Source organism: Limanda limanda, chromosome 2 (genome assembly GCF_963576545.1).
Source record: "Limanda limanda chromosome 2, fLimLim1.1, whole genome shotgun sequence".
Classification (NCBI taxonomy): domain Eukaryota; kingdom Metazoa; phylum Chordata; class Actinopteri; order Pleuronectiformes; family Pleuronectidae; genus Limanda; species Limanda limanda.
Window position 1 is genome coordinate 7,020,476 of NC_083637.1, and position 18,492 is coordinate 7,038,967.

Below are 18,492 nucleotides of genomic sequence, written 5' to 3' on the forward strand. Positions count from 1 at the left end.
TATTTCACTCTTGGTCAAAGTGGTTAAAGTTTTAACCCTCGGCTCCAGCAGCCGATCTCACGTGTTCGTTGCACTTTTCCCTTCAAGTGAAACAGGAATCACCCGTAAGTTCGGCTCATGTTTGATTTAGAGATTCTCTCTACACGCCCTCACTCGGTCATGCTTGTTTTTCTCGAGTCCCATGCAGCGTGTGAATAAATGGTCATTGTTTAAACAGTGTGTCTGCGTGTCTGCATTTTTTACACATTTCTATCTATTCAGGCGTCAAACTGTTAAACCTCATTAAATAATCTGAGAAGTTGGTGGATTTAATCTTGAATGAGTCGTTCAAATGTCACGGAAACACTGGTGTTAAAGAAGATGTCCAACTGACCAAAATGATAATGATGATTAAAAATTAAATTAAACAAAAACAACTGAAATGCAAAATTTATGCAATTTGACATGCATTACAAGACAATATCATCAGAATGAGACACAAAACGTCCACGAAGAAATAACAAGGGAAGCAAAACAACCATAGAGATGAAAAATCAATACAAGGGAATTAAAAAAATGAATGAGACGCGAAGCAGCAAAAAGCTAAAAATGAATGTTTATAATATGAGGAAAGTTACGTTGCAGTGTTTTGTCTCAGACGGTTTAGTTCCTGTAAATTATATTATTTCTACCCAATAGTGACACTAATAAATAATAGATCTATATATCTATATGTATATATTGTATATATGTGTGGATTATGATTGTGGATCGCGTGTCGGAGGTCGCAATGGTGGATCCAGTTCGGTGGATTCTGTATCGTGCCAGCTGATCGTCGTTGTAATGGAGGATCCTTTGTCGCGTTGGCATCGGATGATGAGGGACCACGACCGAGGCGGCAGCTGATAATGGATTCTAACTGGCGGCGGTGGACAATGACTGTGGATTACAGTGGATCTCATCCTGACGCTGGATCGTGGTCTTGCTGGCTGCTGGCCAGAGACTGTGATTGCAGCGGGACTGCCTGACACATAGTATTGAAAAATGTTTAGCCTCATGGATGCTGCTAAAAATCCTGATGATGTTTTCTTACACCTGACATCTATTGCACTTCTGTCCGTCCTGAGAGAGGGATCCCTCACATGTGGCTCTCTCTGAGGTTTCTACATATTTTTACCTGTGAAAAGGGTTTTTAGTAGTTTTTCCTTACTCTTGTTGAGGGTTAAGGACAGAGGATGTCACACAATGTTAAAGCCCCATGAGACGAATTGTTATTTGTGAATGTGGGCTATACAAATAAAACTTGATTGATTGATTGATTGATATACACACAAGTGACTTGGTGACAGTCGTCACATCAAGAAATATGATTTTATTAAATATTGACATGTTAAAGGGGGAATACCTCCTCTCACTCCTAAAGGGGATACATATAAATATATATATTTACATGTATTCAGAGATAGATAACTTAAGGGTTATTTCAGTATCATTGAAGAACTTAATGAATGAAATAACAATTGTAACTAGGGCTACGTTGTAGCACTGGCGGGACCGAGCACCCGTACGTTGAAGCATGTAGCGGTTGGTGGAGAGAGTGATCGATGACCAAGCGCACGTCTCTGCGTTGCATGTGTTTTGGGCTCTGCAGCAAGGATAAACGCTTCACTTCCTGCGTCTGTCACGCGATGTCGATCCTTGCCTGCTGTTTGCTCATTACGGTCCACGCTACCGCAATGTGAAAATTTCATGTAAATTGAATGATAGTTGTAAAACAAAGCTTACTTCCTGTTTCCAGTAGGTGGCGCCATCACTATTATTACGCACCGACATATAGATCTGCTCAAGCAGACACTCTGATGCAGCGTGAGCAATTTTGTGTCAATTGGACAATGTTACCACAAGTTGGGGCTGTTACTACACATGTAGTTTGAGGGAAGTTGAACTCGAAAACTGAAGTTACAGCAAATTTTGCCCTGAAAAAGCCCAAAATGGAAATGCAAATCCTTCAAAATACAATAGGGCCTCCCACCGCTCGGTGCTCGGGTTTTAATGAGAAAACAACAGCAACATTACTTATTTCAAACACATTCATGTTAATGTCATTATAGATTTCTGTCTTTACAAAGTGAGAACTAAATATGTGTGATGAAGGAAGGTCAGTGTTTGATTGACACCTGATCTCTGTGCGGAGCAGAAACGTCACCACGACGAACTTTGATCAACAAACATTCTTTAAATTCTAAAGATTTACACATAGAATCTAAATCACTGCTTTTAATGACACAAGTCTATTTGAGTTTACAGAACTCAGCTGTGTCTCCATCCTTAAAAACAATTACTCCAGCACAGAGAGGCTGAGTGAATGTGGTCTGGACTCTGTGGAGGAGAGTCATGGTGTCAGAGACGCTGTAGAAGGACAGAACACCTGCACTGTGATCCAGGTACACTCCTACTCTGGAGGACCGAGGACCTGACACTGGAGTCTTGATGCTGTTGTTATAAAAGATATATCTGTATCCATTATAATAAAATGACCAAGATATATCATTGTCTCCAAATACACATTCATGTGAGCCTCCTGCTGTGCTGATATTCTTGTATGTGACTGCTACACTAACTGTTCCTCCCCCCACCACCTTCACCTCCACCTCCCAGTAACAACGTCCAGTCAGACTCTCTCTACTCAGGACCTGAGGCCAATTAGTGAATCTGTCTGGGTGATTAGAATAAGACTGTTCTTTACTCACATATGTTACTTTTCTGTTTCCCTCAGATAATAACAGCTGTCTGTATGCTGTGTTTGGATCCAGTGTGATTTCCTGTGAATACTTTAAGAAGTCAGCTCTGGTCTCTGGCTCTGGTTGTCGCAGTAAAACATCCACTTGAGACACAATCTTTAAAATCTCTGTCCCTGTCTCACTCAGAATGTCCTGTAGTCGACCTCTGACCTGTGACACAGCTGCTGTCACGTCCTCAAAGTCCCTCAGAGGACGGATCCTGATGCTGGATGAGTGTGTAGATTCACTGAGTGGTGACAGTGAGGGGTAGCTGTGTAGAAACTGGATGTGGTCCTCTGTGTCTGAGAGCTGCTTCAGTTCATGGTCTTTCCTCTTCAGCTCAGTGATCTCCTGCTCCAGTCTCTCCTGAAGCTCTCTCACTCGACTCACTTCAGTTTCCTGCTGGGATCTGATCTGCTGCTCCACATCAGAGCTTCTTTTCTCCAGCAGAGGGATCAGCTCAGTGAAGATCTCTTCACTGTCCTCCACTGCTTTATCAGCAGAGCCATTGACGGCCTCCTCCTCCTGTTGAAGCAGCTTCACGTCTTTCTCCGTGTCCTGGACTCTCTGCTGGATTGTTTGTCTCCTCAGCCCGAGCTCTCTCTGCCTCTCAGTCCTTTCTGCTGCAGCTGACAGAGTGTCGTGGTCTTTGTGTTCATCCACAGAGCAGAGATAACAGATACACTGCTGATCAGTGCGACAGAACATCTTCATCACCTCGTCGTGACGAGAGCAGATGTTCTCCTGGGGCTCCACCAGCTTGTGCTTCTTCAATGGAGGTGAGTGAAGATGATGCTGGAGGTGTTTTTCACAATAAGAGGCCAAACAATTCAAACAGGACTTGAGAGATTTCCGTTTTCTCCCAGTGCAGACATCACAGGCCACATCTTCATGTCCAGCATAGCAGTGATCAGCAGGAGCAGCCTGGAGTCCAGTCTTCTTCAGCTCCTCCAGTGAAGCAGCTAACATGGTGTTTTTCACCAGGACAGGCCTCGGTGTGAAGGTCTGTCTACACCAAGGACAGCTGTAGCTTCCTCTCTCCTCCTCTTTGTCCCAGTGGACGTTAATACAGCTCTTACAGTAGCTGTGTCCGCAGACAGTAGCCACCGGATCCTCCAGTAGATCCAGACAGATCGAACAGGAGAGTCTTTCTCTGTCCAGTTGATTTTCTTGCTGCTCCATTACAGCAGCTGCCAGAGACTGTAGAACAGATTCACCACCCCGAACAGAAACAGATCTCTGCTCCTCCCTCTCTCCTTCACTTCCTCTTTTGACAACGTTTTAACACACTATTGAAAAGAGCAACAGTATGGTCCCTCAGCAGCTGTCGCCTTTGAAAACTGTTTAAAGGCAGCTACCTTTAGTGCAGCTGCCTTTTCTGTAGCTGCCTTTAAACAGTGTGACATACTGTTGTATTTTTAGACTTTGATGCAGACCAATTAAAAGTGGATGGCAGCCGCAGTTGTCCCGCGGGGGCGTAGTTTGGACACCCCTGGTCTAGGCCCTGAAAAAGCTGAAAATGGCCACCAAATCCAAAATGGTGGGCTTCCTGTTTGGTCTAGCATATGTATCCAAAAGACGTATTTCTTTGTAATGTAAAGACACGTGTCCATATCGATTTTTGTAGATGTAGACCAATCGTAGTGCTGCCCTACATTTTGTGTGTCATGGCGAGCTGATGAACTTTGATGCCACTCCATTAATAATGCGCTTGATGAAAAGTCACAGTTATCTTATATCTTCATTATCAATGTCTTGGGACCTATTTGATACAGTTTGACATGGTTGAGGTCAGTGGATGAGGAGGAATAAATCCAAGTGTAAGACATGCAAAAAACAAGACATTTCCTGAAGCCACCAGGGGGCGCTGTGATTTTAAGTCAGGATTTCTGTGTAGATGTCATCAGGCCGGGACTCTTGTCTTATGTGTCTAGTTTGGACACGATTGGACCAAATATGTCCGAGATACAGAACCTTGTGTTTTGATGGCGCTTAATCAAACTTTGACGCCATGCCACGGTCACACGGTGTGATGAAAAATCGATCTCTAAATCAGTTTTTATCTCCATCTTGTTGTGATGACATTCATCTAAATTTGAAGTTGTTCTGACAAGTACGTCAAAGTAAAAAATGTGGAGTATGGCCAAAATGGCCACTAAATAGAAAATGGCGGGCCTCTTGTTGCGTTTTTCATATAATCCTTGAGACTTTTTTGTTTGTCTGGTCATGATACACGTAGGCGCGGTTTTTGTGAAGATCGGTCACAGGGAAACCCTGGAGCTGCGTTCCAGGGGGCGCTGTTGAGCTATTTTGCCACGCCTAATTCAAATTACTCCAGAATACTAAAATATCCGTAGACCTTGAATTTCCTGCAGTTTCATAACTTTTAGAGCATGTCTAGACCCTGAAAAAGCCCCCCAAAGAGAAATAATAAAAATCCTTACAGTTTCAATAGGGCCTCTCACCATTCGGTGCTCGGGCCCTAATGATTATACCAGTGTTCCTTCAAGTGTTGTCCTCTATATAAGCACCATAGCAGAGGAGCAACACCCATAAACTAACCATAAAGCCTTATCAAAGAATCAGATCTGTAATGTTCTGCTGTCTGAGAAAAGGACAAGAATTCAAAAAGGATTTTTGCAGAAATTACTGAGTTTTCAACATTGAATTGTTCAATATGTAAAAACTCTGTCCCAGTACATGTCCCCTGATCGTTCATAAACCGCTCTGAGGACACATTTGGACTCACGGGGTTAATAACACCAACACCTTCAGCTGTCTGCTGCGTCGATGGGCCGGTCCAACTCAGCAGAGGACCCCCCCCCCCCCCCACACCGAGAGGGACAGGGAGGAGCCTCTCACACGCAGGTCCGACACAGACCGGCCTGAGGAGGGCAGCAGCTCCACATAGATGGATGGATAGATAGATAGATAGATAGATAGATAGATAGATAGATAGATAGATAGATAGATAGATAGATAGATAGATAGATAGATAGATAGATAGATAGATAGATAGATAGATAGATAGATAGATAGATAGATAGATAGATAGATAGATAGATAGATAGATAGATAGATAGATAGATAGATAGATAGATAGATAGATAGATAGATAGATAGATAGATAGATAGATAGATAGATAGATAGATAGATAGATAGATAGATAGATAGATAGATAGATAGATAGATAGATAGATAGATAGATAGATAGATAGATAGATAGATAGATAGATAGATAGATAGATAGATAGATAGATAGATAGATAGATAGATAGATAGATAGATAGATAGATAGATAGATAGATAGATAGATAGATAGATAGATAGATAGATAGATAGATAGATAGATAGATAGATAGATAGATAGATAGATAGATAGATAGATAGATAGATAGATAGATCGATCGAGTACTTTATTCATCCCCGAAGGGAAATTAAGTTGTCATAGCAGCCGGTATATTTGAATACAATAAAATACAATACAATACAATAATATAAAAAATAAAAAAATATTGAGGTAGAAAGAATAAAAAACAGAAACACAAGATAAATAGGTAGATAAGGTGCAGTGGCAAGATGATGGTAATAGTATTGATGATATGATGGTAATGTTATTGTTAGACAGTATATTATAAATAAATAGTACAGTATATATAGTATATAATATAACATAATATATATTTATATATGATAGTAATTATACCAATATAATAGCAGTATATAGTAATAATGGCAGCAACAGTATATATAATAATAGTAGAAATAATATAATAATAATGATTATAATTATAACATGTACACATGTCTAAATATGTGTATATAGACTTATATATACAAAGAATATACAGAGAGTATGATATAATATATGATATATAGAAGAGGTATAAATATAAGTATTTGACTATACAATAGGTAATAAAATATACTATGAGTGTAAGAATATGTAGACAGAGTGTGCAAAAGACAATATTATTGTATAAAATGATATATAATATCATATCACATATGATGGGAAGTAAGTGTTTCAGTATATGGAGCGGAGTGTTGTACAGGGTACACAGTGCAAGGAGACAGGTATGTTTAGTGCAGTTCTGTGATGGTGGCTCTGACAGAGGTAGAGGAGTTGTACAGTCTTATTGCGGTTGGGAGGAACGATTTCCTGTATCGTTCCTTATGTCAAACTGGTGATTTGGTTATTTTACCTGCACCAAGTTTGTTTGAAGATGAAAGAAAAGCTGAGTCATGATTCCAGTGAAGTCGGTGGAAGGATGTTTATTGAGCATTAAAGCAGAGACAAGTAGAAACAGAACTTTTATCTCTGACATGTTTTTCTTCTTGTTACATCTGGTTTGTCACAGAGGAAATGATCCATGTGTTTGACTCATATGAATATAAAGGCTTTGACTGGGATGTGCTGCTGTTATACTGCAGCGCCACCTGTGGGTCAAAAGTAGAAAAGACACCACCGCTCTGCACCTGATGCAGAAATGAAAACATCCCATTTTTAAGTCCAGAGTTTTGATCTTTTATGTCAAAGACAAAACTCTGATTTTAAACTCAAAGTGATTTCAATGTGTTGAGCTTTGTGTTGAACTAAATCAATTTGTGACGTGAATCCAGGAACTTTAAGATCATAAACAAACATATACACAGAATGTGGTTCTACACACATGGAGACAAACTGAGGGACAAAGGTGGAAAATAATAAAGACAAACTTAAACACACTGTATGTGACTCTTTATAGAGGGTTTATATATTCTGCTTGTGTTGTTTCATTTCAATAAACACATTCTTCATGTGAATAAACACAATCTGGGCAAGAAGGTTGCTGGTTTGAATCCGGTTCAGACGGGTCTTCCTGTGTGGAGTCTGCATGTTCTCCACGTGTTTTCTCCGGGTGCTCCGGCTTCATCGCACAAACACATGCAGATTAGGGGTTGTGTAGATTGGAGACTACACACAAGCTGCTGCTGCTTCAGCCTCTGGATCCTCAGGACACAGCTCAGCCTCCGTCCACACACACTGTCCTCTTCACACTCAGCTCCACTAAGACCTCCACCTGTTGAGAGAAGAAGACATCAGTGTCACAGAGACTCACTTAATCAGCTGTGAGTAGAAAGTCCAGTAGAAAGAGCAGGAGGGACTTCAGTCCTGTTCAGAGGTGGAGCAGCTTCCTCTCTGCTTCATGTTCACGTGTTGGAATGAACACGCTAAGAGCTCAGTGTGTGTCCTCTGCATGTCAAAGTGCTGAGTGGACACCTGAGAGGTGGATTTACTGCTGTTACAGGTGAAGACATGTTTCACTGTGTGTTGATGAACATCTGCTTCTGACAAACTGGGACCAGATGAGACAGATGGACCTCAGCAGAGGTTCTGCTCTGTATAAAGAGCTCCTGGTTACCATGGTGATGAGGAGAGGCTTCAGTCCCACTGATCTCAGAGCTGTGACAAAGATCCACCTGATCAGTTCTTCACTGATGAAGTGAAAGAACAAACTGTCTCAGATCAGATGAAGACGACACCGTCTCTGTCCCTCTTGTGAGGCTGTCAGCTGTGGTCCAGCTTGTGTAAGTTACAGAGCCCCCTGTTGGCATCTGGTAAAAATATATAACGTGACCACGGCATAATAACATGTGTAAACGAGATAAATAACTCGAGGCCACAAGATCAGAATCTGTTGTTTACTAACAAGACGAGTGGAAGACAAGAAGACACACACTGTCTCACTGTCTCTGAGGACACACACTGACTCTGAGACAGACACTGACTCTGAGGACACACACTAACTCCGAGGACACACACTAGACTCTGAGCACACCCGCTGTCTCTGAGGACACACACTGTCTCACTGACTCTGAGGACACACACTGTCTCACTGTCTCTGAGGACACACACTGACTCTGAGGAAACACAATGTCTCACTGACTCTGATGACACACACTGTGGTGGACACCTCTGACATCACTACTCAATAGAAACACATGGACCTGTCTCCAGGAAGCTGACTGAGGTCATCTGGTGTTTTGGGGACAGGATGAGTCTGGAGAGATTGAGATGCTCTGGATGAGTTAGAGATCAACTGAACCAACCAGACGTTGATTTAAACTTCCCTTATCCGTCCCTTTAAGGAGAGTGTGCACCACACAACAGTGGAGAGTCACTGTGGTCAGTGGAGGGAGCTTTGATACGGGTTGATCTCCAACTTAACCTGGAGCAGGTTAGCCGTTCATCAGAAGTAACCATGGTGATTTACCTCGTTAAGAAGTGGACGAGCTTCGTAGGACTGAAAAAACTAAACCTGAAGTTAACCTGATAACCACAAAGACCCTGGATCTGTGATACTGACTGTGTTTAGTAAAATACTGATGAAAGTAGCGTGGACTGACTCCAACCATCTACTGACCTGACAGTCTCCAGTCGATAGGTTGAACTCTGCTGTAGATCAAGCAGCTCCTTCACTCCTGAGTCCTGCAGGTTGTTTCCTCTCAGATCCAGTTCTCTCAGATGAGAGGGGTTTGACCTCAGAGCTGAAGCCAGAGAAGAACAGCTGATCTCTGTGAGACCGCAGAGACTCAACCTGGATAAAGAAATATGAATATTAGAATGTGTCCTTCTGTTGTTGTGGATTGTCATCATGTCAACACAGACTCTCAACATGCTGCTGACCTCAGTCCAGTCTGTGACCTGAAGATAAATATCAGATCAGACATGTTGGACCATTGTTTCATTCATCAGCTTCTTCTCTGTGTGTTGGTCACTGAGCAGGTTTGTGTATTTAAACACTGTTTAAAGTAGGGATGGCTACTGACAGTCACTTCCTGTTTGTTTCTATACTTATCAGCTGTCCAACATGTTTCAATAAGAATGTGTCTTATTCTGAAAACCTGAGGAGGACGAGTGCTCGGCCTCAGTCCACATGTTATTTACTGACACTTTCTCAGTGATCAGGAGCAGGTGAGTGCAGGTGAATGGAGTTGATGAGGTGGACCTGACTGACAGGCTGGGTGAGGGACAGATGACTGAGGGACAGTGAGCAGAGCAGAACTGATACAAGTTAAATTAATAATAACCCAATAAGAAAGAAAGTCTGAAAAGTGAAGAAGGATTTAGGGACCTCAGAGTCTCCAGTCGACAGTTTGGACTCTCCAGTCCAGAACACAGCATCTTCACTGCTGAGTCCTGCAGGTCGTTCTCACTCAGATCCAGTTCTCTCAGATGTGAGGGGTTTGACTTCATAGCTGAGACCACGACTCCCCAACGAGTCTCTGCGAGTCGACAACGAACGAGTCTGTAATTAAAGAAAATATCAAACCGTGAGAATTCAATCAGAAAACACAACATTCATACAAAACGTGATCATGTGACCCTCACCCTGGTAAATCCCCTCTTTGTTAAAAACTCCTCAAGAGAATCCTTTCAGATTTGGTCCAAGTGTTCATTCAGACTAACAGAGGAACTCATTAGATTCAGGTGGTCAGAGGTCAAAGGTCAAGGTCACAGAACATGTTCATGGCCTCTTCAACATGATATCTCAAGTCTGTCTTTAGGGGATTTCTTCACATTTTGACTCAAAGATAAACTGATTTGATTTCAGTGGTCAAAGATCAAAGGTCACAGTGGCCTCATATTGTTGTGAGGTCAACATGTCAGGAACCTGGAGGGACGGACACTGCACTGGTTGGTGGTGGAGGACAAACGCAGGGTGGGAACTCTAGAGAATGTATATGGTCATAATAATAATAACTTTATTACACACACACACACACAAACACACACACACACACACACACTCTGATCTTCATGTATTTGGGTTTGTGCAGACACCAGGAGAACCTCCTCCTCACAAAGAGCTGCACTAACAGTGTTGACCACTGCAACACCATGCTGCCCAAAACAATGGGAAACATTTAACACTGAGTGTATTAGAAGAACGACTCATCTCCACTGATTGAACATGTTATTGATCATGTCTGCACTCACCGAGCCTTCCTGCAGTTCCTCACAGCTGGGATCAGTCTCAGTCGACCCTGGTCTGATGTGTTGAACATCTTCATGTTCAACTCATCCACAACCTCCTCTGACATCTGCAGCATGTAGGCCAGAGCTGAGCAGTGGATCTCAGAGAGTTTCTCCTTTGATTTGTTGTCTGACGTCAGGAACTGTTGCATCTGCTGATGAACTGAGTGGTCGTTCATCTCAGTCAGACAAAGGAAGATGTTGATGCTTCTGTCAGGAGAAATGTCACCACTCTTCATCTCCTTCAGGTTGTTGATGACTCTCTGGATGATCTCTGGATTGTTCTCTGTCCGACCCAGCAGGCCTCCTAAGACTCTCTGGTTGGACTCCAGACTGAGGCCGTGAAGGAAGCGAACAAACAGGTCCAGATGACCATTTGCACTGGTGAGGGATTTCTCCATGGTTCTCTTCAGGAGGTCATCCAGGAAAAAGCTACTGTATGTGTCCCAACATGTTCCCAAGAAGTTGTTGAGTTCTTCTGTGTTCCTCTCGGTGTAACAGTGGAACATGTAGAGTGCAGCCAGAAACTCCTGAACGCTCAGATGAACAAAGCAGTAGACTGATTTCTGGAAGATCACACACTCTCTTCTGAAGATCTCAGTACAAACTCCTGAGTACACCGAGGCCTCTGTGACATTAAGACCACACCGCTTCAGGTCTTCTTGGTAGAACATGATGTTTCCTTCCTCCAGATGTTTAAGTGCCAGCCTCCCCAGCTTCAGGAGAACGTCCTTGTCAGTCCTCTTCAGCTGCTGTGGAGTCGTCTCATGTCCCTCACCGTACTTGTTGTTCTTCCTCTTTGTCTGAACCAGCAGGAAGTGTGAGTACAGGTCAGTCAGGGTCTTGGGCAGCTCTCCTCTCTGGCCTGTGGTCAACATGTGCTCCAGAACTGTAGCACTGATCCAGCAGAAGACTGGGATTTGACACATGATGTGGAGGCTCCTGGACGTCTTGATGTGTGAGATGATTCTGCTGCACAGCTCTTCATCACTGAATCTCCTCCTGAAGTACTCCTCCTTCTGGGCGTCAGTGAAGCCTCGTACTTCTGTGACCCTGTCAACACATTTAGGAGGGATCAGATTGGCCGCCGCAGGTCTGGAGGTAATCCAGATGAGAGCCGAGGGAAGCAGATTCCCCCGGAGGAGGTTTGACAGCAGCACGTTGACTGATGACCTCTGTGTGACCTCAGACACAAGCTCCCTGTGGTTGAAGTCCAGAGAAAGTCTGCTTTCATCCAGGCCGTCAAAGATGAACAAAGGTTTACAGACAGCGAGCGTCTCTGCCGTGAGCTTCTGTAACGCTGGATGGAAAACACGGAGCAGCGTGAGGAGACTGTGCTGCTGGTCCTTCACCAGGTTCAGCTCCCTGAACGAAAGCACAGTCAGCAGATCCACATCCTGGTTTTCTAAACCCTCTGCCCAGTCCAGAGTGAACTTCTGCACCGAGAAGGTTTTTCCAACGCCAGCGACGCCGATGGTCAGGACGACTCTGATGCTGCTCTGCTGGTCAGTGGAGGCTTTAAAGATGTCGTGGCACCTGATGGGAGTGTCGTGGAGGATCTTCTTCTTGGAAGCCGTCTCAAGCTGCCTCACCTCATGTTGGGTATTAACCTCTTCACTCTGTCCCTGTGTGATGTAGAGCTCAGTGTAGATCCTGTTGAGGAGGGTTCTACTTCCTGTTGCATCACTTCCTTCAGTCACATGTTCACATCTTCTCCTCAGACTGAGCTGATGTTCATCTAAAACCTCCTGCAGACCACGATCTGCTGAAAGACAAGAAACAAGGTCAGAGACCAGGGCCGGGTCTAGACAGGCATGTATGAGGGGGCAGCCACAAATCTTGAGGGGGCATTGTGCTTTATTATATTATTATTATTATAAATTGGGATTTAGTTTGAGGGGGCACAACATTTATTTGAGGGGGCCAGGCCCCCTCTTGCCCCTGCCTAGACCCGGCCCTGTCAGAGACAGAGAATCTGAGAATCTGCTGATTGTTTTCATCAGATACAGAAAAACTACAGAAAATAAAAGCTTTTTAACTTTGTGCTTTTCTAACGATGTTAAATGTTGATGCTGTATGAAGGAACAAAATAAAACCACATGTGCTGTTGTCAGAAGTGAAGACATCAGCAGACACATGTACAGTGCTGCTCTGACCGGCTGTCTGACCTCCAGCTCCTGATCTGGATCTTTGTCCACACTGGGGACAGGAGGAGTCTCCTGAAGAGCCAGACTGGTCCCAGTATGAGGTGATGCACTGTCTGCAGAACCAGTGTCCACAGCTGGTGGAGACTGGATCCTTCAGGACGTCCTGACACAAAGCACAGCAGGACGACTGCTTCTCCTCAGAAACATGACTCCTCTTCCTCTCCCTGTGAAGACATTTCCTGATCACTTACATGTCACAGTCACAGGTTGTCATTACTTCTGTCTGAGAGATTAGTCACCATGAAGCTGTGTCCTAATGCAGGGGCCACACTAGAGGAAACTAGATCCTTTTCAAAGCAGGTCACAGTAGAAACAGTCTCTTACTTTGTGTTTGAGGGTCCAGGTTCATTACTAAAGGTCAGAGGAAGTTCTTTGGACGTGTCACTCTTCAGAGACAGACAGCTGGACCCTGGAGACTCTGCTCTCAGTCTGTGGTCCTGACCTCTGCAAACACAGACATGTATTTATTCAGAACACATCATTCACTGGTTCATTCTGTGAGGATTCAGTTTGGAGCTTCACATGTTTGTAGCAGGTCTCTTACTCTGTGTTTGAGGATCCAGGTTCATTACTAAAGGTCAGAGGAAGTTCTTTGGACATGTCACTCTTCAGAGACAGACAGCTGGACCCTGGAGACTCTGCTCTCAGTCTGTGGTCCTGACCTCTGCAAACACAGACATGTTTTTATTCAGAACACATCATTCACTGGTTCATTCTCTGAGGATTCAGTTTGGAGGTTCACATGTTTGTAGCAGGTCTCTTACTCTGTGTTTGAGGGTCCGGGTTCATTACTAAAGGTCAAAGGAAGTTCTTTGGACATGTCACTCTTCAGAGACAGACAGCTGAACCCTGGAGACTCTACCCTGTCCTCTTCCTCCTCATAACCACTCATCTTCAGTCTGAAAGGAAAAACACTGTGAGCTCAAACACACACAATGAAGCCAGGTACGAAAACTCAGTGTTTCTTCAAATATAACAGTCAACCCTCCTACACTGTGTCCCTGTTGTCACGGTAACCTGAGACAGTTGTAGGTTTAATGTGTTGGACTCACAGCGTTGAGTCAAACAGTTGATTGACCGACAGAAGTTCAGCCTGAATCTTCTTCTGTCTAAAGTCCACGAGTAGAAAACTGACCCAGAGTCTGTCACAGTGAAATAATATGAATGAATCATATAAATGTAGCTGAACACTCACCAGCCTCAGAGTGCACGTCTCCTCCGTCTGCTCCTTGAAGTTAGAACGAGTCTGAACACTTTCACTTCCTCTTGGTAGTAACTGGAAATCACATGACTCTGGGTGTGTGTGGAAAATGTGGAAAACTCCCAAATGGCCCAACTCCATCGAATGGAGCCTGAGCTCAAACCCATGTCTCCTCCTGTGATTTGAAGGTTGTTATATTTGGTGTTGGAGCTGAATGTGTGACTCCATCTGCAGAACTCTGCCACGTCAGGTCACATTTGTACAGTCCAGTCACAGTGTTGGTTTATAGATCTAGAGAAATACAGCTGCATTGTGATGCATTATTTGACCGTTTTGTATTTCAATAACTGCTGAGATGTGCATCCCCTTCTTTTCTCTGCCTATAGGAAGGCAGCGGCAAAACTGAGACTCTGATTTGACGAATGTTGCTCGAGGGAGGGCCTTACATCAATCAATCAATCAAATTTTATTTGTAAAGCCCATATTCACAAATCACAATTCGTCTCATAGTGCTTTAACATGCTGTGACATCCTCTGTCCTTAACCCTCAGCAAGAGTCAGGAAAAACTACTAAAAACCCTTTTAACAGGTAAAAATACGTAGAAACCTCAGAGAGACACATGTGAGGATCCGTCTCCCAGGACGGACAGAAGTGCAATAGATGTCAAGTGTAGGAAAACATCAGGATAAAGGTTTTAGCAGCATTGATGAGGGTAAACATTTTGAAGGATAACTTCAATACTATATGTCAAGCAGTCCTGCTGCATCATAGTCTCTGGTCAGCAGCCAGCAAGATCATGATCCACCATCCAGATGGGATCCACTATAGTCCACAGTCATTGTCCACTGCCGCTTATTAGATAGATAGATAGATAGATAGATAGATAGATAGATAGATAGATAGATAGATAGATAGATAGATAGATAGATAGATAGATAGATAGATAGATAGATAGATAGATAGATAGATAGATAGATAGATAGATAGATAGATAGATAGATAGATAGATAGATAGATAGATAGATAGATAGATAGATAGATAGATAGATAGATAGATAGATAGATAGATAGATAGATAGATAGATAGATAGATAGATAGATAGATAGATAGATAGATAGATAGATAGATAGATAGATAGATAGATAGATAGATAGATAGATAGATAGATAGATAGATAGATAGATAGATAGATAGATAGATAGATAGATAGATAGATAGATAGATAGATAGATAGATAGATAGATAGATAGATAGATAGATAGATAGATAGATAGATAGATAGATAGATAGATAGAGTACTTTATTCATCCCCGAAGGGAAAATAAGTCGTCATAGCAGCCGGTATATTTGAATACAATTAAATACAATACAATAGAATAAAATAAAAAATATTGAGGTAGAAAGAATAAAAACAGAAAAAAAAAAAAGATAAATAGGTAGATAAGGTGCAGTGGCAAGATGATGGTAATAGTACTGATGATATGATGGTAATGTTATTGTTAGACAGTATATAAGAATAGTACAGTATATATAGTATATAATATAACATAATATATATTTATATATGATAGTAATTATACCAATATAAAAGCAGTATATTGTAATAATGGCAGCAACAGAATATATAATAATAATAGTAATAGTGATATAATAATAGTAATTATAACATGTACACATGTATAAATATGTGTATATAGACTTATGTATACAAAGAATATACAGAGAGTATGATATAATATATGATATATAGTAGAGGTATAAATATAAGTATTTGACTATACAATAGATAATATAATATACTATGAGTGTAAGAATATGTAGAGTGTGCAAAAGACAATATTATTGTTTAAAATGATATATAATATCAATATGGTTTATATGAACACATATCACATATGATGTGAAGTAAGTGTATATGGAGCGGTTGTACAGGTACACAGTGCAAGGAGACAGGTTTAGTGTAGTTCTGTGATGGTGGCTCTGACAGAGGGAGAGGAGTTGTACACGCCTCGGTCGTGGTCCACCATCATCCGATGCCAACGCGACAAAGGATCCTCCATTACCACTACGATCAGCCGGCACGTTACAGAATCCACCAAACTGGATCCAGCATTGCGCGATCCACAAAACGTAATCCAGAAACATGTATTGATGAGATATGAATTACTTTGATGTGATAGGGATGGAGAAGAGGAAGGAGAAGCTGGAAAGAGAAGCTCCGTGAGTCATGTGTCATAACTTCTCCTTTGCGTCATCAGGGGTTTTTGTACAGGAAAAAAAACCTTTTTACTGTCGTACGTAGCTCAGCCATGTTTGTGTAACTCAAAGCTAATGGGGGAAACGATGGATCAGCAGGAAGAAGAAGAAGAAGAAGAGGAGGAGGAGGAGGAGGAGGAGCAGGGCCAGGTCTAGACAGGCATGTATGAGGGGGCAGCCACAAATCTTGAGGGGGCATTGTGCTTTATTATATTATTATTATTATAAATTGGGATTTAGTTTGAGGGGGCACAACATTTATTTGAGGGGGCCAGGCCCCCTCTTGCCCCTGCCTAGACCCGGCCCTGAGGAGGAGCATTCAAAGAAACGACTGGAACAGGATTACAGGATATTTCACTCTTTTTGAAGTTGGAACCCTCGGCTCCAGCAGCTGATCTCACGTGTTCGTTGCACTTTTCCCTTCAAGTGCAAACAGGAATCACCCTTAGGTTCGGCTCATGTTTGATTTACAGATTCTCTCTCCACTCCCTCATTCTCCCAAGCAGCGTGTGAATAAACGGTCATTGTTTAAACAGCGTGTCTGCGTCTCTCTCTCTCTCTCTCTCTCTCTCTCTCTCTCTCTCTCTCTTGACTCTGCCACAGTGAACATGTCTGTGAACATCACTCTGTTACTTCAGCTGAATTACAGATGGGCCTTCCTTCCTTCCTTCCCTCTCCTTCTCTATCCTCTCCTTCTCTCTCCTTCCTGCTCTCTCCTTCCTGCTCTTTCCTTCCTTCCTTCCTTCCTTCCCTGCTTCCTTCCTTCCATCCTTCCTTCCTTCCTTCCTTCCTTCCTTCCTTCCTTCCTTCCTTCCTTCCTTCCTTCCTTCCTTCCTTCCTTCCTTCCTTCCTTCCTTCCTTCCTTCCTTCCTTCCTTCCTTCCTTCCTTCCTTCCTTCCTTCCTTCCTTCCTTCCTTCCTTCCTTCCTTCCTTCCTTCCTTCCTTCCTTCCTTCCTTCCCTCTCCTTCCTTCCCTCTCCTCCTCTTTCCTTCCTTCCTTCCTTCCTTCCTTCCTTCCTTCCTTCCTTCCTTCCTTCCTTCCTTCCTTCCTTCCTTCCTTCCTTCCTTCCTTCCTTCCTTCCTTCCTTCCTTCCTTCCTTCCTTCCTTCCTTCCTTCCTTCCTTCCTTCCTTCCTTCCTTCCTTCCCTCTCCTTCTCTCTCCTTCCTTCCTTCTCTTTCCTCCCTTCCTTCCCTCTCCGTCTCTCTCCTTCCTTCCTTTTCCTTCCTTCCTTCCTTTCTTTCTTCCCTCTCCTTCTCTCTCCTTCCTTCCCTCTCCTTCCTTCTCCTTACTTTCTTCTCTCTCATTCCTTCCCTCTCCTTTTCCTTTCTTCTCCTTCCGTCTCTTTCCTGTCAGAAGCAATGAGCGCCTTAAACCTCTGAGAGCGCTGCTGATGTGGGTGATTAAAGAAGAAGAAGAAGAAGAAGAAGAAGAAGCTCTATCAGCTGTTCTCTGGTCATTATTATCCATCATGGTTTCAGTGTGTGTCGGATCTGTGTGATATTTTTCTCTCAGTTGTGTATTTGCAGAACCTGAGGGGTTGTGATTCGATTAGAGGAAACAGGAGGTCAACACGAACTGACACAAATCTTTTTCTCTCATCATTTATTTTTTACACATTTTTATCTATTCAGGCCTCAAACTGTTAAACCTCATTAAATAATCTGAGAAGTTGGTGTATTTAATCTTGAATGAGTCATTCAAAGGTCACAGAAACACTGGTGTTGAACAAGATGTCCAACTGACCCAAATGATAATGATAAAAGGAAGCAAAACGACCATAGAGATGAAAAATCCACACAAGGGAATGAAAAACATTAATGTGATGCAAAGCAAAAGGTAAAAATGCATGTTTATAACGTCAGGAAAGTTATGTTGCAGTCTCAGACGGGTTAGTTCCTGTAAATTATATTATTTCTACCCAATATTAACAATAATAAATATGTATTTTCTCAGCTTATTACATTTTATGCATTATGGTGGGACTCCCAGTCGACAGGGGGCGCTGTGGGTCGCAGGGGTGGGATGTTGTGTCCGGTAGAGCGACAG

At 42.7% G+C, this 18,492-nt stretch overlaps 2 protein-coding genes across 2 annotated transcripts; both read right to left on the minus strand.

Annotated features, from left to right (window-relative positions):
• Positions 1-2,270: 2,270 nt before the first annotated feature.
• LOC133025077 (tripartite motif-containing protein 16-like) lies at positions 2,271-3,941 on the minus strand. The gene has a single exon (XM_061092150.1). The coding sequence runs from the start codon at positions 3,939-3,941 to the stop codon at positions 2,271-2,273; it is 1,671 nt and encodes a 556-aa protein (XP_060948133.1).
• A 1,490-nt stretch (positions 3,942-5,431) lies between these two features.
• LOC133015832 (NLR family CARD domain-containing protein 3-like) lies at positions 5,432-12,486 on the minus strand (the record flags this gene model as incomplete). Its single annotated transcript, XM_061083109.1, has 4 exons — positions 5,432-5,486; positions 9,168-9,341; positions 9,879-10,052; positions 10,745-12,486. Coding segments are annotated over 4 exons (2,145 nt in total), but the record flags the coding sequence as incomplete, so codon positions are not given.
• Between the last annotated feature and the right edge of the window lie 6,006 nt (positions 12,487-18,492).